The 27,607-nt window shown below is 37.4% G+C and overlaps 2 protein-coding genes across 2 annotated transcripts in view; both read left to right on the plus strand.

The window, feature by feature from the left end:
* The window catches only part of IL1RAPL1 (interleukin 1 receptor accessory protein like 1), a 1,353,569-nt gene that overhangs the window by 391,606 nt on the left and 934,356 nt on the right, over positions 1–27,607 (plus strand). The gene's annotated exons all lie outside the window — the stretch shown is intronic.
* Positions 20,107–27,605, plus strand: LOC116646046 (mediator of RNA polymerase II transcription subunit 20-like). The gene has a single exon (XM_032426511.1). The coding sequence runs from the start codon at positions 22,160–22,162 to the stop codon at positions 22,796–22,798; it is 639 nt and encodes a 212-aa protein (XP_032282402.1). The 5' UTR covers positions 20,107–22,159; the 3' UTR covers positions 22,799–27,605.

Below are 27,607 nucleotides of genomic sequence, written 5' to 3' on the forward strand. Positions count from 1 at the left end.
ATATGGAGAGGAGTATAGGGAGACATAGGTAGAGATACTGCTCTAAGTGTTTGTATAGATATAAAGGTAGGTAAATAACCAATGGAATGTGCATATACATTTTATATGCATGTAAATTTTTCTATATCAACTCAGAGTACCTTTATTTAGAAATATTTAACCATAAGTGCGAAGTTAATTTGTATTCAAGAAAATTATGTCCCCACACCTTAAATTTTTAAAATAAGTTGTGTTGTCATCTAGCCAGTGCTCAGCTCTTCAGTTTCATGCCCTGCCACTTGATTCCCTTTGCAAACTCACAGTATGTTTCAGTTGTATAGAAATATTGTGGTTAATCCTTGTTTTATACTTGTACTTTTTCTGTGATACTCACTCTGGCTGCATTCTCTTTTCCCTTCTGTTAACCCAGGATTGTCCTTGGAAATCCTGGGTTATCTTTGAAGACAGTAAATGGGTTGTCCCTTCTGTGGAGCCTTTTTTGAACTCTTTAGATTGAACACTCCCTGGACCTCATGATAACTTAGTTGTCCTATCACATTAAATGGCATTGATCTAAGCTATTTTGGCATTACTGAGTCCTGGCACAAAACCTGGTGCAAATTTTAGATCAATAAATATTTGAATTGAGCTCAAAGGAATTAGGATATGAACGTCTGGGAATTTACTAAAGGAAAATGGAAAGACAAGAAAAATTGAGTAACTTTCCAAATGATTGTCTTCTTTCAGCATCCAAGTGTAGATTCAGTCAGTACGTATTCATGAAGGCCTAGTAAGTGCCTTCTTACACTAGGGATTCAGCAATAAACAGAATATATAACAATCTTATCCTCATGGAGACTATATTCTAATATAAAGAGATATAAAATGTAAAATATATCTTACATGGTGATAAATGCATTGGAGAAAGATAAAGCAGGAGAGTAGGATATGGAAATTTGGGAAGGGTTTACATTTTTAAGGATGATGGACATGGAAGACCTCGCTGAGTAGGTGATAATTGAGGAAGACTGGAAGGAGATAAGGACTAGAGACATGAGGAAGTCCCATGGAAGAGCTTCCCAGGCAAAGGTAACAACAGTGCTAAGGCTATGAGGAATGAACATGACTGGCATGTTCAAGGAAGAGCTAGGAGATCAAAGTGGCTGGGTCAAAATGATGGGTGGTTGAGGAACACATATAAGGTCAGAAAAATCTTGTAAGATCTTGTAGGTTAAAGGAGTGTTAGTTAATACGACTAAAAGAGGAAGTGAGTAGAATGTTCTGAAAACAGCATAATACTATCTGACTTAATGTTTTTAAAGTATAACCCTGGCTTCTATATTGAGAATAAACTGAGGGAGGGTGGTATGTAAGGTTGAGTAGAGGTACAGGGGAAAGAACAGGGAAACCAGTTATGAATCCATTAAATAGTTGAGGCAAGAAATGATGATGGCTTCATCCAGGGTGGTAGCAGTGGAGGTAGTGAGAAGTGATAGGGAGTGTGAATATATTTTAAAGATAGGGCAGAGTTTGCTGAGAGGTTATATGTATGGTGTGAAAGAAGAGAAAGAGGCAAGGGGGAGAGTACAGGATTTTTGGCTTGAGCATTTAGGAGGATAGAGTTGTCATTAACTGAAATGGGAAAAACTGTAGGAAGAATAGATACAGGGGAAGGGATCCTTAGCAAAATACTTCTGTAAAGGGCCAGATAGTAAATATTTTAGACTTCACCAGCCAAAAGGTCTCTTTTGCAACTACACAACTCTGCTCTTTAGACACAAAGCAGCCACAGGTATCAGGTAAGCAAAATAAACATGACCATATTCCACTAAAACTTTATTTACAAAAAGAGGTATCAGACTTGATTTGGTCCACAGGCTATAGTTTGCAGATCCCTGTTCAAGAAGCCAAATAAACAGAGTGTTTCAAAGAGTAAAGAGTTATTGATTGTATCAAATACTGCTGATTTATCAAAGAAGATGAGACCTATGAATTGACCATTAGTTTTTTTTTTTTTTTTTTAAGATTTTATTTATTTATTTGACAGAGAGACAGCGAGAGAGGGAACACAAGCAGGGGGAGTGGGAGAGGGAGAAGCAGGCCTCCCGCTGAGCAGGGAGCCCGATGCGGGGCTCGATCCCAGGACCCTGGGATCATGACCTGAGCCGAAGGCAGACGCTTAATGACTGAGCCACCAGGTGCCCCTGAATTGACCATTAGTTTTAAAAACTTGGTAGCCTTTAGTGACCTTGACCAGATCAGTTTCAGGGAGTGTTGGGTGTGAGAGCCTGAGTGACAGAAATACTTGGGTCAGGAGAGAATTGAGGAGAGGAATTGGAGGTAATAACACCTACTAAAATTTTTTTTAACTTTAACTTTTTTTTTTAAAGAAAGAGAGAGAGGTGTCTATGGCCATACCACCCTGAACGCACCCGATCTCGTCTGATCTCGGAAGCTAAGCAGGGTCGGGCCTGGTTAGTACTTGGATGGGAGAGAGAGAGGTAGAGGGAGAGCGAGAACCTTAAGTAGGCTTCATGCCCAGTGTGGAGTCCAATATGTCCAATACAGGGCTCAGTCTCTGGATCCTGAGATCATGACCTGAGCCAAAATTAAGGGTCCCATGCTTAATTGACCGAGCCACCCAGCTGCCACTTTTAACTTTCACTTTTAAGGGGAACAAAGAAATGGGGCTGTAAACTGTGGTTTGGAAGTAACCAAGAGAGGCTCTTTTTAAGATTGGTAAAGAGTAACAGAATGCTCTTGGGAATGATCCAGAAGAGAGGGAGAGATTGGTGATTCAGGAGAGACTGAGGCTAATGTTTGGAGCCAAGTCCTTGTGTAGGCAAGAAAGGATGGAATCCAGAGCACATAAGATGTAGCCCATAATGGGAACACACACTGGTGATCCACAGTGTTGGGCACTGGGGTAGGCATGTGGGCAGATGTGGTCATAGGGGCTTGGGAGCAATTTTCTACTGATTGCCTCAGTTTTCTCAGGTAAATGAGAAGCAGTGTCCTCAACTGAGAATGGAGAAGGAGATCTTGACAGTTTGAGGAAGAAGAGAATAAAATAGTCATGAAGAATGGGTTTCTTGAACTTTGCTTCACATTGGAGTCTTTAAAATTCCAAAGCATAGATTACAGCCATGACCAATTAACTCAGAATCCTGGGGTAGTGCCTGGCTTTAACACATCTTAAAAATTACTCAATGTGTAGGTAAATTTGAGAACCACTGATCTAGGAGTATAGGAAATGAGACTAGTCAGAATAATTACATATTTTCCCCCAGAAGGTTTGACATGAGATTGAGCAAGGAATGAATGGAGAATTGGCTGTAGCTGGGGTTTGAGGTTTATCAGGTGAGTTCCAGAAGTGAGAGTGGGCAAGGAGATTTGAGGGTGTATGCAATAAAGTGATTATAATGATAAATCATGGAGTTTATGCTTGATAGGAAGAGAAATAAGGATATTAAGGGCATGAGAAATGGTGAAAAGTCAGTAAAATAAATGGGTTTCAGGGCCTGGTAACATCAAAAAATTGTCAAAATAGGGGTACTAGACAGAGTCAGCTGGAAACTTAGCAGGTGGAGGTTAAATAAAGTGTGATGCTGAAAGCTCAGCATGTGACAAAATCTAGGGAATGACCATGGGACCAAGTGGCAAAGTCAGGGTGGAGAACCAGATCTGTGGAGTGGAGTAAAGTGAATTACTAGGTTAAAATGGTGAGAGAATGTTTTTTAATGGATACTGAAAGTACTATAAATTATGACAAGGATCATATATTAGAGATAGTGACTGAGACAGGAAGCTAAAATCATCGGGGAACAGGAGGGCATCACATTTACTGGATAGTTCCTCATTGTCCTCATTTGATAGTGATTGTTTCTTCTTTAGACATTTTGAACAGTACAACTGGAATTTTCTTGTACTTCATTCAAGATAATTTCACATGTAGCCAGATATTAGCAGTTTCCTTTTTGCCTTATTTTATGCTGGCTATTAGTGATTCACCAGTTTCTAAGGCTAATTGTGTCATCATTGCTTTTTATACTTAAAGATAGAATATGCAGTCATTCTTTGGGTAGAGGCAGTTTTTCTTCTTGAAATAATATACCTCTTAGCTACAAGGCTGGTCCAGCAATGGTAATAGAATTACTCTCCATGGAGAATACATTTTCTTTCTCTTGGTCTCACTTTTAACATTAGCCTTAATCTGAAAGCAAAATCAGCAATCCTGAAGCAAAAAGAAAATAATTATGTTTCTGAAAACAGAACATCAGAAAAAATTACTAGCACACTGAATATGTATTTCAATCTCTTGGGTAACAAGTTTGTTGTGATGGTGGTTTTTGTTTTCCCCTTGGTTATGGCAACATGTTATGGGGAAAATGCAGCATGTTGATAAAAAGCCTATTAAATGCTTCTAAAGTTGAAAATACCTGAATTCCTTAATCCACCACATCAAATGGTAAATGATTCTCCACAATAAAGTTCTCTGAATGCAGCAGAACTGACTGATGTATATTTTCAGATCATTCCTGAAATTATAGTGCATTAGAACAATGTGACTATTTGAAGTGTAGACTACAAATGTTCGTCTTTCTGTGCTTGAGATAGCAAAGCCTTTGAGCTAAGATTCAATGTGAATTATTACCTCTCTCCACATCAATCACTAAACATGCTAATTGTCTCTGTTCCCACGAGAGCCGTGACTGATTCATTGAGACATACTGACTCTCTGTCACTTGGAGGGAATTTTCCTGTCCCATCTCGAGTCCTTTACACAGGCTATTTCACATGAACAAACCAAAATAGCTGCCACTCCAGTTTTCTTACCTCTTCAAATTGATGTTGATTCTTTACATCTTTATGCATTAATTCATAAAACACATCTTTATGGATTAATCTAGATCATACTCTCACTCCACTAAATGTTACAGACTAGTCTTAGGCAGTCATATTTATGTCTCAAGTCAAATGTTTGTTAACATGTGAAGTTTATTATATTCATTTAGTGCTATGTCCTCTATTTAAAGTATCCTACCTATGTTAACAATCTCATTTCCAAAATGACTTTCTCACAGAAGTGCATTATCAATACCTGAAACCTGCAGTTGGACTTGCGTAGTATAGATCATGAATCTCACTCCCCGCACCCTCTACTAATGTCCCATTTATGATGATTGCAGTAGGTTTGTAGATTTGACTTGTTAAATGAAATACACCAGAGCAAGAGTTTTCTGTCAAGAGGGGATTTGTAGTTGGGTTAAGGACAGATGCATAACTGAGTCACCTATGTAGTTTTCTCTTTTGTCTTCTCTTGTCTTCTCTTCTCTTCTACATTTCTTATTTCCAGCCCACCCTACAAACAAAGCTTCTAATCCTCAGGGATCAGGTGTCTGAAATCTGATAAGATTCTGTGCTCAGCCCATTGTTTCAGGTGGAAAGAGCTGGGCTTCTGATAGACTTGACAAGAGGCCACATGCACTTTCTGACCCCTTATGCCATGCCCCTCAAAGGAGAACTCCTTAGTAACAGTGATGCTAAATAACTGACAATTCTGATCGTGGGTTTTTAATGAATATATCTGAAAAGAATCCTAAAATGATCTAATAGTCTCCTTTTGTCTTATTTTGCTTTTTTTACAGACAAGGAAATTGAAACAGTTCTATTTCAAGATTCATAAGCCTATACTTTTTTTTAATTATGCCATACTGCTTCTCAAATAATGATTTGTTGTTTACTAGCTATATGCAAAAACATTATTAAAGCATTTAATATGTTTAAGGATATGGTTCCTCCCTCAAGGCACTTAACATCTAGTTGGCAAGGTAATGCAAACTATATGTGCCTCTCTTAGGCTCCTTGGAAGGACATCCACACTGCATGACCGTCTGTACTGTGCTTCCTTTCCCTCTTCTTCCAGCTTTTTCTTCCTGTTCACCTCCCGAATGTGATGAGAGTATAGATCTTTATTTCCACTGGTGGAATAGGGCCTGACCCAGAGTCAGTGTTCAGTGCTGTTAGAAGGAGGTCTGAAGGGAAGCCTGAACCTTCTTCCTTTCGTGTATGCTCTAAACTCTGGGTGTTACACGCAACTGATGAATCATTGAACACTACATCAAAAACTAATAATGTACTATATGCTGGCTAACTGATCATAATAAAAAATAATTAAAATAAAATAAAATAATAAAATAGAAAAAAAAATATCCTGACTCAGCCCTTAATTTTCTCCAGTTCTTGAAAAGCTACTAATTGTTTGAGGCCCAGCAGTAGCACTGTCTCCATCACATAGCCCTGTCTCCCACTTTCGCCTGCTTCACCCCCCAAACTGCTCTCCTGTGACTGCTTTTGGAGTTCCTCCTTTCTCCTGTTCCTGTCCTATCCCATCCTGTTTATGCTTATGCATTGAACAGTTACTGAAAGCTCACAATACATTAGGCTCTGAAAAGAACTGAGGGATAAAGCAAGTATTCCTCCAATTTGAGGGCTCTTCCCTGTTTTTCTCAGGAACTGATCAATTAAACAAAACGTGATGAGCCTACTGGGTGTTTGGTTTCTCTTTCAGTTTTATTCCAAATACAATAGGTTCAGTGAAGGGACTGTGGATCCATTACCTACTTAGATTTCCACTTGTTTTCCAATAGTGTTGTCTCTTTGCTGATATCTATGCTTTTCATTAGGTCCTCTGTGAAGCCTGCTATAATCATTTGTGAGAAAGTTCTTTGGGAATCAACCCATGAGCCCTGGAATCAAAACTTGGCTTCAGTTTTACAATTTTATCATTTATAAATGGGGATAATTATAGTTACCTCCCTCATGGAGTTGTGAGGATTAACAGAGTCATTACATATAAAGCACTTAGAATACAGGAAGCACTCATTAAATATTAATCATACGGTGTTCTTCAGTAATCAAAATACAACACCATGCTGTTGCCATTCAGTACCTTTCTTTTATGGAAGCTTCTAACCAATTAAGAGTATGTATTCTTTCATTGATTCATTCATTTACTTATGTTGAGTTTTTTATTTTAATTCCAGTATAGTTAACATACAGTGTCATATTAGTTTCAGGTGTACAATATAGTGATCCAACAATTCTGTACATCATTGCTCAGTGCTCATCATAAGTGTGCCCTTAATCCCCTTTGCCTATTTCACCCATCCCCTCACCCCCCTCCCCTCTGATATGATTTATTTTAAATGAGTACCCTCAGTTAAAGTCCTTTGTTTTCTTTTGGGAGCTTGAAATATATTTCATAGATGCCTAAAGACAACTAGAGGCACCAGTACATTAAATTATTCCCCTTGGATTGTAAGGTCTACTAAAATACAAAGGTCTGACCACAGGGTCAGTTGTTTCTGCTGCTAGGCTTGTGTGTCATCAACTTTTCTGGTTCTTTACTTAGTTACTCTTGTTCAAAGGTTTTAAACATATCAGCATCACACCTAACTAGAGAGCAATACATTTTAACTATAAAGAATCCTGAATTCAGCTGTTATGTATAATGTATGTTTCAAATATTTTAAGTATCTTCTCCATATATGAAATAAATATGCATATCATTTGTTTAGATGAATCCTTGATATTATTTACTTTGCCATAACTTTCATCTTCCTGCCCACCTTAGAATTATTTAAATTACTTGGACAGCCAGGGTAGCTCTCAGACTAAAATATATCCTTTTTCTTTCAAGATTTCATTTATTTATTTTGGGAGTGAGAGAGAACACACACACACACAAACAGACACACACGAGTGGTGGGGGGCAGGCAGAGGCCGAGGGAGAGGGAGAAGGAGAATCCCCACTGAGCAGGGAGCCTGATGTGGGGCTCGATCCAAGGACCCCAAGATCACGAACTGAGCCAAAGGCAGATGCTCAACCGACTGAGCCACCCAGGTGCCCCTCAGACTAAAATATCTCTAATTGCCCTTCTCCTACTTATTCAGGTGGGAATTTTCTCCCTTCTTACATACATATCAGAGTCCTCAACTCAAAGGAGGCCTTGGGATTCTTATCCTTTACTCTTTCCCAACTCTCTTGGCAACATCCTCTCCTTTATATAAAATAAAGTTATCCAAATACTCACCACCTCCCCTTTCTACTATTGGCATTCCTCCTGCACTGGCACTAATCTAAAGCATGTCTTCCTGGGTTCTCTTCCCTCATGATATAGAATTTACTAAGAATTAACATTAGCCTAGGAGCAATGTACTTCCTCCTGTCCCAGCCATATTTAGAAGTTTCCATTTCACACTGACCTTGGGGTTTGTCTTTTGAGGGCATTTTTGTTCATCTGTTTATTTTATATTTTAATCACTGCGTTTTCCTTCCATATACTATTCTGATGTGAACAAAAAATCATGACATAAAATAGAATTATTTTCTTGATATTTCTCTTACCCACTGGGTAGCTTTGACTATAACTTTTTTAAGATTTTATTTAGTTACTTGAGAGAGAGACAGAGTACAAGCAGAGGGAGGGGCAGAGGGACAAGCAGACTCCCTGCTTCAGGGAGCCTGATACGGAGCTCGATTGCAGGACCCTGAGTTCATGACCTGAGCCAAAGTCAGAGACTAAACCAGCTGAGCCACCCAGGTGCCCCTGACTATAAATTTAAATCTTCAGATTATTTAACACATTAAAAATATAATCCTGAATGAGTAATGTAGCCAAGTGATATAGGGAGGCAATTATCTCACAAAAATCTGTCTGATAAAAAATTTCAACAACAAAAGTAGAAACAACTCTGAGATCTCTGGACCTTAGTACACTGAAATGCATCATCATTGTTAATATTTTATATTTACTACTTAAAGTAGAATAAATAATGATAAAATATTTTCCTTGGAGTACTTCATGCCACTCATCAGACCAAGAGCATTTGAATAGCCTATGTGTGATATATGCCCCAAAATGTTCTAGAACAGGGCCATCCAGTAGAATTTTCTGCAATGATGGAAATTTGCTGTATCTTTGCTTTCCAATAGGGAAGTCAGTAGCCACATGTAGCTACTGAGTAGTTGAAATGAGATTAGTGCAACTGACCTGAGACTGAATTTTTAATTTTAAGTTTGATTAATTTAATGTTTGGCTATTGGCTACCGTATTAGAACAGTAAGACTCGAGAGACTTCTAAACTACCCTTAAGATTGTAATCACAGACCTGTACCTCTGAAGCAAATAATACATTATATGTTAAAAAAAAAAAAAAAAAAGAAAATAGTAGGAAGGGAAAAATGAAGGGGGGGAAATCGGAGGGGGAGACGAACCATGGAGACTATGGACTCTGAGAAACAAACTGAGGGTTCTAGAGGGGAGGGAGGTGGGGGTATGGGTTAGCCTGGTGATGGGTATTAAAGAGGGCATGTACTGAATGGAGCACTGGCTGTTATGCGCAAACAATGAATCATGGAACACTACATCAAAAGCTAATGATGTAATGTATGGTGATTAACGTAACATAATAATAATAATAAAAGATTGTACTCACAAGGCCAGGTCACTTTGTGGTCATTCTCAGGCCAGTGACATACTGCAAAGAAACAGAAATCCTGGGGCGCCTGGGTGGCTCAGTCGTTAAGCATCTGCCTTCGGCTCAGGTCATGATCCCAGGGTCCTGGGATTAAGCCCCGCATCAGGCTCCCTGCTCTGCGGGAAGCCTGCTTCTCCCTCTCCCACTCCCCCTACTTGTGTTCCTGCTCTCGCTGTCTCTCTCTCTCTCTGTCAAATAAATAAATAAATAAATAAAATCTTAAAAAAAAAAAAAAAGAAACACAAATCCTACTTTTAACAACAAGCAAAAAATCCAAAAAACTTTGAGGGCTGATTTTGATATTTACTAATTTTTTGGGTAAGTGGCCAAAATATTTAAGGGTCCTCTTGACTTTTCCTTCTTTAAAGATCTCATATGCTTCAGTGCTTCCTTCTTAGTTCCACTTTAAACACTCTCCACAACTGATCTTTTTTTGTAACACTCATTCCTCCTCTCTTTAACTGTCCTCCCCCTCATTCTACCTTTTCTCTAGACCCTTCCAATTCTGCCTCTGTGCCCATTATTTCAATCAACATATCAACAGTCCCTTGGTAAAGAACACTATGCACAAAATCCTCATCCCCAGAGAGAGGATGGGGCAGACTATAATCTTAAATTCATAATTTGCTATCTTCTATAAGAGTAAATATTTGCAAATTCTAACTTTTGGTTATATATTGGGATCATTTGTAGATATCACCTTTTTTTCTATCCTGTAGGCAAGATTATTTCTAGTCTGAATTTCATGAGGCTTCCAGAGTTTTAAGAAAAAGCTAATGTGTACTGAATGCTTGGAATAGTAGCAGTACCTCAAGGCAAGAATAATCTCTCAAGGTCTCATCCACCTCTTTGATCTGATGAAAAATTAAATAATAAATATACACTGGATTTAATTTAAACCAATGAGAAAATTACTTTGTAAATGAAATTAATTAGCAGAAGGAAAACTAAAATAAAGCAAAACAGATTCCTTCCATCTTTCCTAAATTAAGGGTTTATCCTTTAAACGTTAGGTTTTATTCATTTGAGATTCATTCAACAAATGTCTTTTGAGCCTTGAATGTGTGTTGGTCACTGTTTTGAAAGAATTTTTATATATTGCTGATAAAAAAGATGATACCCACATATAGCCTACAAGCTATAAAGGAAGGAGAGAGAAAACAACAAAAGCTATAACATAAATATAAAATTACCAGTTGTGATCTGTGTAATGGGGGACTGAATGGGGTTGAATGATAGAGTGTAGCAGGATATGGATGTTATACTAATGCATGGTCATTAGAAACTAAGTCCTACATAAAATGCAGAATAATGTGTATGTCAGAAATTTTCCTTAATGTTTTGTAGAGTTGACTTTGGAATAATCTGTCTTCTGTATTACACATTAACATCCAAAAATAGACTTTTGTAAACCACAGTCTGACCTTTTGAATAGCAGATGTGAAATGAAGACTTCAGGTTATTCCATGAAGTTGATGAATGCTAATCAACAGTTGAGTTTGAGTAACATTTCCCTCTTTGCCTAAGGAGCACTAGTGGTGCAGTTATTTGCATTTTTAAAAAGTTGTTCATTTATTTCATGAAAATGAGTAGAAATTGAAAAATGAAAGGCAGATATGGATAAGAAGGATAGATCCATGGAAATCATACATATTGCATTAGCCCCAGGTGTATCTAAACATGTTAGACATAAACTGGTAGATAGCATGCTCTATTGGGAATAAAAATAACAAAATCAAAATAGCATGTACAACATGGCAATACTTCAAAATTCTCAGAATTGTGCCTAAAAGTTAAGATCTGAGTATTTTTTGAAAATATGCTAGGTCTCATGGAATGGAAACCTGTTTCCTATTATATGAGTATATTCAACTTTTGCACATTAAAAACATCATTTAAAAATTAATTATGTGGTGGGGCGCCTGGGTGGCTCATTTGGTTAAGCATCTGACTCTTGATTTCGGCTCAGGTCATGATGTCAGGGTTGTGAGATCGAGCCCTGCTTCAGGCTCTGTGCTGGGCATGGAGCCTGCTTAAGATTCTCTTTCTGTCTCTCTTTCTGCCCCTCCCCCTCCCTCTCCACAACAACAAACTAAAAAAAATCAGTTGTGTGGAAATTAAATGGAATATTTCTTTTTTTTTTTTTTAAAGATTTTATTTATTTATTTATAGGACAGAGAGAGACACAGCGAGAGAGGGAACACAAGCAGGGGGAGTGGGAGAGGGAGAAGCAGGCTTCCCGCAGAGCAGGGAGCCCGATGTGGGGCTCGATCCCAGGACCCCGGGATCATGACCTGAGCTGAAGGCAGACGCATAACGACTGAGCCACCCAGGCGCCCCAAATGGAGTATTTCTTATATTTGTTCCCAAGATGTTATTTCATCACATTTTATAACTATAAAGTGGAAGTTAAGTAACTTGATCCATAATGTAGCTAGGAAGTTGCATAGATAAGATTCAAATTCAGAATGATCTGGTTTCACAGTCTGTTTTTTTCTAGCCAATGACTCAAAAGTATATTTATCAGGAATTTTAGGTGAATCCGCACCAAACTGATTTCTTCCTTCGTTCATGTAGACAAATGAAGAGTGAAATTGCGGCAGACAAAGAAGTAGCTGAAATATGCTAATTTTTACTTGCTGTTATCAAGGATAAGAACTTGAGATTTTGTTTTCTTTTTAAAACCCAGTTTGCTTTTCTGCACAGAAAAGGTATCCATTTATATTTAGGAATTGACTAAATTTTTGTTTTGCTAATCCCGAGGGGAGGATTATTTTCTTAGGATTAAGTGTAGTCAATTATATTAGAATGTTGGGAAGTAAAGTGCAAAATTCTATTAAAGACTTAGTGATTTGAATTTATCAAAGGAAGGGCTACTCTTTACAGTATACTTCGATGTGTATGCAAAGTACTGTTTTAACTTTTAGACCTATCTTTGAATTTTCACTGATACCTTAAGAAATAATAGCTTATTGATACTTTAGGATCTCTCTTTCCATCACCCCATATACACATATATAGAAAGAATATCTTTTTGTACATTTAATTTTGAAATAATGCCTATGACCATTTCCCCACCTTTAGGGAAGGTGAGGCTTTTGCTTAGAGTCTGGAAGTGTATAGGAAAGTTGTTTTAGAGAATATTCCAGAGGTTACTTGCATGAAGTTCTCTGGCTGATTTCAGAAGTTAACTGTGGGAACACATTTTAGCACAGTTCTGCTGCTCAAGCCAGAAACCTGGATGCTTTGTTCTTCCTGAAGTATCAAAAATAAAAATTCATGAAATTCTCATATCCCACCTGTTCCCTTATCTGGGCTAAATGCTGTGGTAAGGTTTTTTTTTTTTTTCAGGTTGAAATATTTGAAAAGAAAATCACATAGACGTATTTATTTCTATATTTGAACAATGCTGTTGAATCCTAATTACTAAACTCATATACCCCTTCTTCCCAGGGAATGTAGAATATTATTGTTATCAAGAAACTATGGCACATGTATCCGTAATGGCTACCTTTTGTTTCAGCTCTCCTTGGTGGCTCATTGTATTAAAACAGAGAAGCAAACGTCTTATGTAGGAGTATGCTGACAAATGATGGTTTTTATCTTGATTATTTCACCAAGTATGTGAACTGACTTTGTCACTTATTAGAATAAGTGTGCTGAATGCCCTCTGTGTGTGCATCAGGACAAGTGGTCTAATCAAGTTCAACTGTTCTGTGTCTATTTGCCTTGGCTTAATTAAAATTCAACCCTGCTTTTGAGCAAGCCGCAGTGGTTTGGCAGACCTTCACAGGGCTATACTGCAGCAAACAATAAAAGTGATAAAGGCGTACAATAACAGTCAATACAATGTAAATACCCCTCTTACTTACAAATCAAGTAGAAAGTGGTTCCTTGAAGCATTCTCATCTGCTTCTGGTGATAAAAATTTTTGAAACACTTTATTTTTAAGTTTGCGTACACTCTCCTTGTCAATGGGCTGCCTTTTATTTTCCAATGAAGCAAAAGAAAATGATAGTAAGATAAATGAGCACAATACAAATCCTTTTGAATTTTTAGAATTCTTGTGTTATTTGTTGCACACATGAATGAAAAATTGCATGAAGGATTTTCACGTATGTGAGAAAGAGAGCCCTGAATTCATCTTCCATTCATTTGTGGTGGTTGGGGAGGGTATATTCTTGGTGATCATCCTTTTTTATTCAGTCCACTGTTTTTGGCCGACTGCCCCAGTCCCAGATTTTCTCACAAACAGCCATCTGGCATTCTCTCTGTCCCCCACATATATCTCCTTCAGGACCTCCTGCAAGAGGGCTGGAGAATTTCACAGCTTGGGGGCATGGGAGTATACATGAAGTTGCAGCCACTTCAGGGTAGATTTCTCACCTATAACCTGTGTATCTGTCGTTGTTAGATGTTTAGTGGAAAGAGCTGCTAGTGCACTGGGGATCAGTAGACCTGGGGGGTGAAGTCCCAGAACACCTGTGGTTTGCTATATTTTTAACTAGTCTGCGCTTGAAGAATGCAGACTCAAAAAGCCAGATCTCTGTATTTCACATGCTCATATTGAAGCGTTAGTGCATATAAATAAATTCATACGGAAGGTGCTTTTAAAAATTCAAAGAGCTATTATTATTTATTACAGCACAAATGGTTATAGGATCTCAGATTTATTAATTAGTGCTTTGGTCAACTTAAGCTGCGTATATAAATATTGCTTCACATCGTAACAGTTACAAAAGAAGGGAAGTTTCACAAGGCATTCAAAATGTGTATACAGGAACACCAATTGTCTAAGACATCAGGAAGTATTGTGTTACAGTTTTCACCTCAGTGAAACACTATATCTTCTGTGTATGTGCTTTAGGTTTGATTTTGGCTTCCGGTTTTATTCAGACTATGAGATAATTTTTATAAAGGCATGTTTCACCATTGTTTGGGCTTTATCACTGACTTCTATAGCTGAAAGAAAGATGCACTGAGATAGAGCCATCACAATTGTTCACAGAATTGTGGCCAGTGGAATTACTGGTCGCAAGGCCAAGATTTTGTGGACTGTTTCTATGGCTTTATGCCAGTACATGTCTTATTAGCTGTAATGGAAGCCATGTGCTTTTTTACTTTCTTTATATTCTGTCCATTATCTACTCATTGCTCTTAAATTATCCAGAACTATCATTCTTTTGTTATTCTGTTAAGAACACAAATGGCATAAAATAAATATCAAAATGTTATTTAATTATTAATATAAGAACAATCTATCTTAACGTACTGAAAAAATCATAATTTCAAATCAGAAAAACCAAGTCAGGTGTTAATTTGTGTTCAGGATGCAATGCCAAGGTAACTTAATAGTCTTCGTAAATGATTTATACCAGTACTGATATACTGATACATGTATAAGGTTCAATGAAATTCCTGCTGTAGAGTATTGACTGTGATATTTCAGTTTTGTATCAAGCAATTTTATAAATTCTAAATGTCTATGAAGACACAGTGTAAACAACTAATATCATTTCTGTTCTTAAGTATTTTCATCAGGATTTCCATGTGAACAGAAAATAGTGAATAGTCAGTGTTTATTCCTTCTGGAAGTGTCCATCATTTCTTTGTGTAGTAAATATTTTGGGAAAATAAATTTACATTTGTGAAACAAATTTTCTTAAAATGTGTCATGAATGAGTTGCTTAACTTTATTCTAATATAGTTTATGGTAGGAAACATTTGTAGGTACTTCGGTTAAACAGTTATGACAAAAAACAATGGTTGTCAGGTAAAAAACACATCTAGTTTCCAATATTTTCATGACACTCAGTGATTGGGTAAATTCTTGTAACAAGCAGATTTCTTTTCTGATATTATTGTTCCTTATATTCTGAATTATAATGTGTTGAACCTACACCAGAGCAACTAAACAAAGGTAGAAATCTTAAAGAGTTGTTTTCTCCAAAAAGTCAGATGGACTGGTAGTCACCAAGTCAGCACTCCTACTCTCCAAATGCTCGGCTGTTTCATTCCTGAGTGGACGTAGCCTTAATCTGCTTTGGGCATTATATTGAAACTTCATTAGTCTTCGTTTCAGTCTGTACCATTTCTGAGCCAAATCCTCCAGCTTCCCTTTGAGATCATATCTGGAATAAGCTTACCTTGTATTAGATTTCAGAAGTTTCTTAAAGCTAAATCAGGAATAATATCATTGGTAAGTAAAGTTTCATAGATCTGGATAGGAGATACCTACATCAAATGTGAATTAATCTAAAATCCTTTGACATACTAAATAGTTCTCTATGTCAGTGAAACAGGCAAGTATTCACTGTTTCTTTTCAGCCTGTTATCTCAAGCTTAAGTTTCCCTCTTTTTCCCCTGTTGCTCACTTTTGACCCACGTGTAAGAGTGAAACTAATGATGCATGCCATGAAGTTGCTAGAGGAGAAACAAGATAGGTGGACTCTGAGGCCAGCCACTCTGCCAGTGAACATCCATTGAGGTCTTCCCATATGCAGTGCCCACCAACTACAAGGGTATATGAGACCAGGACAGACCTTTGAATATTTCTTTTTTTTTTCCTTTCAAACAGTTCCTTTTATTTATTCTTCTTAACCCTTGTATTAGTTTGCTAGGGCTGCCATAACAAAGTATCACAAACTGCACAGCTTAAACAACAGAAACCCATTTTCTTGCAGTTCTAGAGGCTAGAAGTCCAAAATCAAGATTATCAGTAGGGTGGGTTCCTTCTTAGTGCTGTGAGAGAGAATCTGTTCCATGCCATTCCCCTTCTTCTGGTGGTCTGATGGCAGTCTTCAGCATTCCTTGGCTTGTTAGAGCTATGAGTTTCACATGGCATCCCTATTTGGTGAGCCACCCAGGAAAGTGCAGATTTTCCATTCTGAATACAGATTTGCCCTTCTGAATACAGATCTGCACTTTCTTGTGTGGCTCACCAAATAGGGATGATATGCCTATGTAGGATGGTTTTATTTTGGACTCTTTTCATATCACCTCTTAGGAGACCTTTGGAATAGGGAATTTTTCTTCCATGATTTTAAACACTGAATACCAGTGCAATGTGAAACTCATAGCTCTAACTTCTCATACAATTTGGTATACAAATTATAATTTGGAAAAAGAGATGGCTAAACTAATGTGTGTGGACACATATATTCTCATATACAAATGATTTGATAATGGAGTCTTACTCATAGAAGTCAGAAATACATAGTTGGTTTGCTGTTATATCAACCTACATTTGGCTATGATCCTGTTCAAAATATAACTGTTTTCTTTTTGAATTTGTTAGGGGAGTCATTTAAAGAGATAGAAACATATGTCAAGATAAAAACCAGATAATTTCTGCTGTGTGTGTGCATGTGTTTATGTCTGAGAGCATGCACGAAATTCTCATACTTTTTAACTAGCTTCCCAGAAAATGTTTAAGTTTTAAACACTAAAACATGAATATCAGGAATTTCAAAAGTTGATAACTCTATGCATATCAGATAAAATTTGAACAAAATATTATAAAAATGTAACAGACTCTCATTAAGATAGTTTAAAATTGCATCAGAGAATGATACATAGTGAGAGGGGCTTATTGTTCTTTTGACCTTTTATTTTATTCAAATTCAACCTTTGATTTCATGATAAATAAAATATGAAAATCTCATGATATCAGATGTGTATTTCATCCTAGATCTTTCTGAATGTTATATATGGAGATTTTAAAAACCTTGAAATTTGATAAAAATAATTAAATGCAGGTGTTTTGACCAAAGCTAATTATTTTTGCAAGGACTAGGATGTTATTTAACTAAAGTTTTTGTTTTCAAGAATGATATAGAGACATAAATCTATGTGGATGGCATGGAATTTAATAACAAAACATTGTTAATAAGAATACTGAAATAGAATTTTATGTTCAAGGATAATACCTTTTTAATAAATGAAACTGGAATATACAAACTCACATATGATAGATACACACCATATGACTCATTAGTAGTGTTTACCTTTTTTTAAGATTTATTTATTGAGGGTCTCTTCTGTGGGAGATACTATAGTAGCACTAGTAATTATATAAGTAATAAAAAAGACAATTACTGACATCATGGGCTTACATTTGAATTTGGTGCTATAAAACTTGGTGCTTTTTCAGTCAAACATAGGTTGAATACTGGCTTTAATGTTTACTGGCTGGATGATTTTGAATTTGAATACCTTATGAGAAAACTAACTCTTAAGTAGGATTTAAACCTTGGTGGTTGGTGAGGGAGCTGGGAAATGAAATCAAGCTTATCTGACCCTTAAATTAGTAATTTTTCCATTATTCTAAATTAGATTAATAAATATATAGGGATGAATTGAAAACTGTAAAGTATAGAATTAACAGTTTTATAATTCTTCAGTTTGATTTAATATTCCTTGGTTAATTTATACAGTCAATAGATATTTGTTGAAGGCCTGCTATTGGGCATGCATAGTTTGAAATTTTGAGGATATTGTCAGGAACAAGAAAAAAGTGTCCCACTTCATGTGGTGCCCAAATTCTAGTATGGAAATATAGACAATAAACAAAATACATACATGGGAAAATATCAGGTGGTGATAAAATGCTGTGGTGAAAACAAATCAAGGAAATTACTTTAGACTAGGTGGCCAGGAAGTCTTTCCCCTATGTTGCACACCAATAGCCTCTGCATTCAGTTAGTTACTAGTATCCTATTATTGTTAATGTCCTTGATTTGAAAATTATACTGTGACTAAGTAAGACCTTAAGTTTTGGGGAAATTGGGTAAAGATTATACAGCAGGATCTCTTTGTCCTGTATGGCAGTATGAAAATATTTGCCACTGAAAGTCTAAAAAAGTAACTAGAGCAACTATAAAAGCAAAGTGAAAGGTTTCAAGCAGTAGAAGCCGTGGACTGCTGGGAGCTAGTCTGTACTGTAAGAAAAATAGTCATGCTGTGGTGTGGAAAATGGGTTGGAAGACAGAACTAATGTGAGTGCAGGGACCAGTGGAGAGACTGCTGCCATTGTCCAGAAGAGAAATGGTAGTGGCTTGGTCTGGCATGATGATAGTGGTGGTAAGAGTTGTGGGCAGATGCATAATAGAATTTGAAGTTCTAATTAACAAGGCTTGCTGACGGATTGTTTGAGAGGGAATGACAGATCAAGTATGACTTAAGTTTCAGGACCAAGCTATTGGATTGATGCCAGTGATATTTATTAAGAAGGCAAAGATTGAAGTAGGAGGTTGACAAATAATGACACTTGATTAATTTTATGAGCAAATTATTAAAATAAATATAAACAGACAATTCATAATATTTTTATGAGTATTTGTGATTAGTAGCTTCAGTGACAAATTTAGCCTGATGAATGCAATATTGGTTATAAATAAATTAACTCACTTGGGTATTCTCTTATTTACTCTCAAATTTTTAATTGAATGCATTTTTGAAAACATGACATTGTGAAATATATTAAAGACAATAACAATACCAACAGATATTCTTGATTTGCTCTTATGAATTTTCATATCTGTATGTAATTTGTCGTTTTATTCAACAAATATTTGTGGAGTGACAGCTTTGTACCAGGCACTGTTTTAACCACTGGGGATATACCACTGAACAAATAAGACCAAATATTTCTGCACTAGTGGAGTTTACATTCTAGTATATTTTAGTAGAGATGAACCAGACAATTTAAGAGAGATTATTCAAATGTATGGTATGTGAGTAAAATAGTTTATTTTTTTTAATTTTTTTAACTTAATCTAGCTACAGATACTTTACATACAAATATTTAGATTAATAGCATTTTGTTACATCAAATGAAGAGTACAGCAGTCTGAATAAATCCTGTCACAAAAGCAATAACACCCACTGTAACTAACTTGGGGAATCAGGTTATTGCACCTAAATAAGTCACAGTCTTTAGTTTGTGATGGCTATCTTAAATCCAAATGGGTGGTTTGTTTTGTTTTTGTAAATATATACACACAGCCAACGGGTCATGGTCCCTGAGCTCATCCCTTGTGAAGCATCGGTGTACACAAAATGGATCACTTAAGTCTTTAACAGAATATGCCAATCTACTCCAGGAGTCTTCTTTTTAAAAAAGTTAAAGACAAAAATAAAGATGAGTCCACAAATCAGCCACATCCTATTTTCTGCACATTCCAGTTTTGACCTTTTTTTAATAAAAATATGCAAAAAAACCCTGGATCACTTTATTTTTATTTTTTTAAAATGGCGGGTAGTGTTACTTTATCATAAATATTGTAATTTTCATCACATAAAAATAGATGCTAAATATTTTTTTATTATGTTCAGTTAGCCACCATATAATACATCATTAGTTTTTGGTGTAGTGTTCCATGATTCATTGTTTGCATATAAAACCCAGTGCTCCATGCAGTACGTGCCCTCCTTAATACCCATCACCCGGCTAATCAATCCCCCCACCCCCCTTCCTTCTGTAACTCTCAGTTTCCTGGAATCCAGGGTCTCTCATGGTTTGTTTCCCTCTCTGATTTCTTCCCGTTCAGTTTTCCCTCCCTTCCCCTATGGTCCTCCATGCTATTATGTTCCACATATGAGTGAAACCATATGATAATTGTTTTTCTCTGCTTGACTTATTTCACTTAGCATAATGTTTTGACTTTTATATAACATTGTCTATACCGTCCTCCAGTACTACTACAACCCAGAAAGCTGTATTTTTTTATTTTTACTTAAATAAAATAGTTTAGATAAGCAAAATGACTGTTGAGTCAGATGATAGAGGGGCAAAAATGAAACAGAGAAGGAAGATTGGTGATTTGAGGGAAGGAAGAGGTTAGGGTCTGGAATGGATTTGGTTTTAAAATAAGGTCACTAGGAAAGACTTTGTTGATTAGGGGTTGATGGAGGGAGCTTTGATGATAATTGTTGAAAGAGCATTCCATACGGAAGGAAGAGTAAATACAAAGCCCCTTTGGTGGTGGGCAGGGTGTGAACAATTGGCAGAGTGGTAAGAGATTAAAGACACAGGGGAACAAGGGAACAAGCAGATAGAGGGGCTTTGTATGCATCACTTTGAGAACCTTGCCTTTTATTTTGGGTGAGATGAAGGACTTTGAGCAGAAGCCAATATGATTTTCCAGACTTAAAAGTGACACCCTGTTGGGGGGGGGTGCGGTATGGGGAGGCATGGGCTGAAGTAGAGAGACCAGTTAGTTACAAGGCTATTCTGATAACTCAAGTGGGAGAAAATATTACCTACATTAGGCCACGATTAGTTGGGGGTAGTGAGAAATGGTTGGATTCTGGACATATTTAGAAGACAGAGCTAGTAAGATGTACTGATGGATTGAACATATAGTGTGAAAGAAAAGAGAGGTTTCAAAGCTTACCTTATGGTTGACCTGAATGACTAGAAGAAGGATGGTACTGCCATTTTTATGGGTATGGAGAAGATGAGACAAAGAGTAGGGTTGCACTGTGGACAGGTTCAGGGGGTCACTTTGGACCTGATAAGTTTGATATGCCCATTAGACTTCAAAGTGGAGATGCCAGTGGGCAGTAGACGATAAGAAATCAGAGATAAAGGGAGAGGACCAGATCTCTGAGTAGCGAATACTGCTGCACTGAAATAGCAGTTGTATTTCATGTAGTTTTGTTTTTGTTGTTGTTGCCAAGAACTTACTGTACAAGAATAAGGTCTTGTTAGGTTTAAACGCATTGAAGACTGATTTTCTCGATTCTTGTGAGAATTTGGTTCAGAATAATTTTATTTCAAAAAATCTGGAAGATCAAATGCAGCTTAATTACATTAACATTATTAAGAGAATGCGGACTTAAGCATGTGGTAAATTTAAAATGTTGCTCTCTTATAGGGGGATGATCATGGTAGGGGGCTTTTTTTTTCTTTCTTAAAGCAAATTCTATGTCTTTAGAAGCTCTTATTTTTATAGAATGTGGAAGACTAAACATAAGATTAATTCTAGTTTATGTTATTATGCAGCGAAGAAAAAGAAATGCGTGAAGTTGTGCCATGGTAGCTTGGGTTATCTTTGAAGCCCCTGATTGGGAATTGTCTACTAAACACTATAAACGGCATGTAAGAACTAAATTCAGCTTGTGAATGTGACCTGACATAGTTACACAGGCATTCTGTGCCCTCTGTTCTCCTGTTGAATGCATGGAGGCAATAACATCAGCTGTTATATTTTTTATTAATTGGTTTGAAAATAAAAAAAAAATAATGCTATATATATATATCTGTAAATGTGAATTTATTCAACTCTTCAATGAGAATATACTTTATAAAAAGGAAACCTATTTTTTTTTCTTATGTCTATCTACCTATATTTACCAGGAAAGATTATTATTAGTAATTTTTTGCAAATAAAGAGGCTTAGACATCTAAGTAAGAGTTGGGGAAAGGGACAATATTGCTAACCCGACTTTTGAACGGGAATAATTTTTTAAAGCATTTATATATTAACTTAGAAAGAAAACGTAGAGTTTTTACATCATTTCCGGAGCACCTCCCTCGGCAGAAGCTTGCATTAGGGGGGATTCACTTAGTGTGGGCGGCCGGAGAACACTGTGATTCAGCTGTTTGTTCCTGCCACCCTCCTGGCCCGATACCATGGGAGTGACTTGTGTGTCCCAGATGCCTGTGGCTGAGGGCAAGAGTGTCCAGCAGACGGTGGAGCTCCTCACCCGGAAGTTGGAGATGCTTGGGGCAGAGAAGCAAGGAACATTTTGCGTGGATTGTGAGACCTACCACACAGCTGCCTCCACTCTTGGCAGCCAAGGTCAGGCTGGGAAGCTGATGTATGTGATGCACAACTCAGAGTACCCTCTGAGCTGCTTCGCCCTCTTTGAGAATGGCCCTTGGCTTATTGCTGACACCAACTTCGATGTGCTCATGGTGAAGCTGAAGGGCTTTTTCCAGAGTGCCAAGGCCAGCAAGATTGAGACCCAGGGTACCCATTACCAGTACTGTGACTTCCTAGTGAAGGTGGGCACAGTCACCACGGGGCCCAGTGCCCGAGGCATCTCCGTAGAGGTGGAGTATGGCCCCTGTGTGGTAGCTAGCGACTGCTGGAGCCTGTTGCTCAAGTTCCTACAGAGTTTTCTAGGCAACCACACACCAGGGGCTCCTGCAGTGTTTGGGAACAGACACGATGCCATCTATGGCCCAGCAGATACCATGGTCCAGTACATGGAACTCTTCAGGTGCCAGTGGCTGGGATTCGTTAGTGACTGGCAACTGCCCAGCTGAGCTCTGTCACCAGGGGGACTGTGCAGGGGGAGCAAGGGCTGCACCCTGAGGCCCCTGGACCGCAGAAACCCAGGGCAGACATGGAGGCTTCTCTCCCTCTTCCCAGCTTTGACTTTTGTTCTGGGGATCTGGACTCCCCTCCCCTGACCCTCACACACAGCCCCCCCAGCAGCTGCTTCACCCTATGCCTTACTGGACTGGACTTGGCCTGTTCTCAAGAATGGTTAATTATGAAGAGTGGAGAAGTGTGGAGCTTTCCTGCTTTAGGGGAAAAGGTAGGACAGGCCTGCCTAGCGTTGGTGGGAAAGCAGTCTGTCTATCTCCAACTACTGAGGATTTGGCTTAGGTCCGCTGTGGATGGACTGGGCGGGGCGGGGCTGGGCTATAATAAAGGCCTCTTCCTCTACTCCAGGGATGCAGGTGGGCTTCTCCTGGAGAAGGAGTAGGAGGCATAACTTGGAAAAAAAAAAAAAAAAAGAAAGAAAGAAAAGGTAGAGGAAAGGAAGGGAAATTAGGTGAAATGACCTCCATAGAGATTGCTTGGCGTTGATCAAGGGATGAAGTTTCTTCTCTGAGATTTTCACTTAGGGTCGTTGATCTGATATTCATATCATTGCTGTCAAGGTATTGTAAGTTCCTAATCATTAGCGTAGGGATTCAGAAAGAGAAGGCAAACTCATAAATAACTGGGTCTCCCTACCCCATCTTCACACTTTTTGATGAGTGTTGGATCTGAGGCTCTCCTTTTAGAACATCTCAATGTGAACCAAATGATACTACTACTATCACTTTTCTTTAAGGTACCTGCTATTTCCTGTTCTCCTACCTTGATCTTTTTTTCTCAGGTCGGTAGTATGGAAAGTGTATAGTGGCAAAAAGAAAGACTATCAACTAGAGGAGAGATGTAGAAAGCTAACTTTGGGGAATATCAGTATAGCAGATGCATTCTCCCAAAGCCTCCTTTCTGTTGACATAAACTCCCACACACCACTTATCAACTTCTGCCAACCAGAAAAAGGCTCATTCTCATTTTAAAATAACATCTTTATTGGGATATAATTCACATACTGTATAATTCGCCCATTTAAAATATAAAATTGAGTAGTTTTTATATATTCACGGAGTTGTGCAACCCTCCCCACAATCAATTTTGGAGCATTTTAACCATCCCCTACAGAAACTCCATAGCCATTAACAGTCACTTCTATTTCTCCTCAAACAGCCTCCCTCTCAGCCTTAAGCAACTACCAATCTACTTTGTGTGTCTGTGCATATGCCTATTCTAGACATTAGTATAAATGGAATCCTGTAATATGTTGTCCTTTGTGGCTGGCTTCTCTTATTTAATATAATGCTTTTAAAATTAACCCATGTGGAAACATGTGTCAGTACTTCGCATATTTTTATTGCCAAATAATAGTCCATTGTATGGATATATACCACATTTCATTTATCCATTTATCAATTGACGTTTGTTCAGGTTGTTTGCACTGTGGGTTATCACGAATAATGCTGCTATGGACATTTTTGGACAAGTTTTTGTGTGGACATACGTTTTTGATTCTCTTGTGTCTATTTTACAAGTAGAATTGCTGGGTCATATGGTAACTCAGTACTTAACCTTTTGAGGAACTGCCAGACTTTTCCCAAAGTGGCTGCACCATTTTGTATTCCAAACAGCAATGTGTTACTGTTCTGATTTCTCTATATCCTCACCAGCAGTTGTTGTTATTTATCTTTTATTGTGTGGTAAAATACACATAGCATAAAATTTACCATCTTAAGCATTTTAAAGTGTACAACACAGTGGCGTAATTGACAGTGTTGTGCAGCCATTACTTTTATTTAGTTCCAGAATTTTTCATTATTTGATTATAGCTGATCATAGGGGGGATAAAGTGGTGTCTCATTGTGCTTTTCATTTTCATTTCCTTGATAAAGATTTTTAACATCTTTTCATGTAATTATTGGCCATTCATATATCTTCTTGAAGAAATGTGTATTAAAATCTGTTACCCGTTTTTAATTTGGGCTGTCTTTTCATTTATTGAGTTATTAATAGTGAAAAGGCTCAGTCTTAACTATGAATGTACTACCTGAAAAACTCAAGCACCCCATGCTGTCAGTTTAAATATATTTGCCAATGGTCCTGGGCTTACCCAATCTGCATAGAGAACTCTTTCTGACCTCAGAACATTTAGATTAGGTACCTATATGTTCAGGAGAGTGTGGAAGAAACTGTACAAAAAGCAAACACTTTCACAGTCTTCTTTCTGAGAACTTCCATCTCTGAAAAACACATGTGAAGAAATATGTTAAAAGACAGAAGCATTTGTGGTATAACATTAATTTATAGGATGTGAATTTGTTTTGTTACAAACCATCAGACAGTGCTTTGAAGATCTTTCTTAAATCATGATCTTGAGGAAACCATTAGAGAAAAAGGTATTACTCCACATTCGTTTACAAGCATGTGCTTATTATTAGTAAGATGCCTTTAATAGTTGATACACTGATGACATTTGGCTTAAAGTTTTTCAGATAAATGGAACTTTATGTTTGTACAATTTAAATGGAATGTGTTTCAAGATGAGACTTAAGATATCTGCCAGGAATTTTCTCCCTGTTAAGTTTATCATTTATTCTTGTGTCCTTTCAAAAAGAGGAAATCATCTTATTGGCATACTATCATGCTAAATGTATGTAGCATACTAAATAAATCATAAAGAGGGGACTGAGCCAAGCAAGAGAGTGGGATAGTTCATTTTATTTGCAAGTGGGTAGCTACGGATATGTACAGTTATTATTCAACTGAAAAGGAAGTGGTAGCAAAACCAAGATATTGGTTATCCTAACAATTTGCAGTTTCTCAGTCTATTTTTGAAAAAGTTGAATCCCTTCCAAGATCCCAAGCCCCCATCCTCCACCCCCACACCAACCAGATTTATTCCAGGCAATAGTAAATACACCTGGTATGCAAGGGAAAATACTTTTAAAGCCAGTTTTGAAGGAGTCTCCAAGACATTGAAAGGAGCCAGATGGTGTGCAGACCATTCTACAGACTTTATGATTACTTTGGCTAAAGCAGCTGGTCTCTGTAGTGAAAAAGTTTTCATGGCAGAAAAATCCCCTTTTCCCTCAGTGCAGCTGGGTTTGTCTAAGGAAGGCTTTCCCCAGGCAAGTGTTCTACCTACACTGGGCATTTTCAAGTCTGTTGTACTTAGATAAGTTAAACCAGTTCTGTTACACCAAGTTGACAAAAAACACAAATGAGGCAATGTTAATTTTTTTTTCAGCTCAGTATGGCTTAATTGCCTTTTTTTTTTTTTTTAAGTTTTCACCTCTTAGCAGGCCTTTTCTGTTTAGCATCAGAAATCTAACAACTGAGACTATTCAGGGAAAAAAATGGCACTCTTCCAAAAGAGAAAGTGAACTTCAACACAATTCCTAGATTTAAAAGGATTGCAAAGGAGAATTATTTCTGCCAGCTTTGGTCATTTGACAGCTACAATTCTCCTTTTCCAATATGTCATCTTAAATCGCCATCAACTTACTAATGAGAATCCTGCCTTTAATTCTTTGATGTTTAGAGAGACTAAGGGAGAGAGGGAGAACTTTCGTCCTGTTTATGTGATGTTTAAATATAATTAACTGCTGTACTTTTGCCTTTAAAGTGTTATTTTTATACTCCCATCATATAGATTTTAAATTTACACTCAGTGTTTATGCAGAAATGATCTTGGAGTTAAAATAATAGTCTTTATTGCAGCTAGGGAATATTTATCTGAACAGATACATAAGTGTTTCTGTAAAGAATGGGTCTATTTTACTTTATCAGCAACTAAGGGGAAGGTTATTGGCTATGATGTATCTTTTCTGTTGTGTGTGAAACATGCAGTGTTGTGTGCTGTGGAGATTTATGGTGTGGAAGACAAAGTAGGTGCTATTCCAACCCTTCTTTCAACAACAGAGTGTAAACCCGAGCCTGAACTTACCTGTCAGAAAGTAAGTTAAAATAACGTTAGGGAAAGCCTAGTATTTTGCACTTTCCCATACCTTTCTATCTACAGCTCAGGAATTTAGCCAGCATGATTAATGACCACTGTTATTTGTGAGCTTTCCAAGTCCCTAAGACATAATGAACTTGACTCTTCAGCCACGTAGAAGGAAACAGGCTGTTGGAGTTCTTCAGCACATGTTCATGATTATGAGCTCTCTACAGTTGGAAAGAAGGGAGAGGAAAAATCATCTCCTGACATTACATAGACATACCTTAAAACATTTCCACGCCTTCCCTTTCTTCTTCTCCTCCCACCTTCCTGTCCCCTAGACATGCACGTACACACACACACACACGCACACACGTGCACATACACAAAGTCTATTCTCTCTCTCGCTCTCTCTCTCTTTTTGATAATCCAGAATCAAAGCCTAACTACTTAATCCTGCCTCTTACTTTTTCTTCACATAGAACCAGTCAATCAGGTCTGTTGATTGCTTTGTCACCATATCTTACAGATTTTTCCTTTCCTCTGTTACATTCTGCCTGGCACCTCATGTTTATGTTACTCTAATCCCCGAGTTATTTCAGGCTCCAGACCCTCTCCCCATCTTAAGGTCATACAACCCCTTATTTCCTTGTGTGCTTTATTTTAACTCCTCTGGTTTCTTTCCATATCTCTATTCTGACCTCACATCCAGGCTTGTATGTTTTCTGTCCTTTGTTCTCTTTAATATGGATATCTCTTTTTTCTCAAATTCAACATTGATTTCCTTCAAGATGTATTTTATTTTTTTAATTTTTTAAGA

The sequence above is a fragment of the Phoca vitulina genome, unplaced genomic scaffold (genome assembly GCF_004348235.1).
Source record: "Phoca vitulina isolate PV1807 unplaced genomic scaffold, GSC_HSeal_1.0 scaffold35, whole genome shotgun sequence".
Taxonomy (NCBI): Eukaryota; Metazoa; Chordata; class Mammalia; order Carnivora; family Phocidae; genus Phoca; species Phoca vitulina.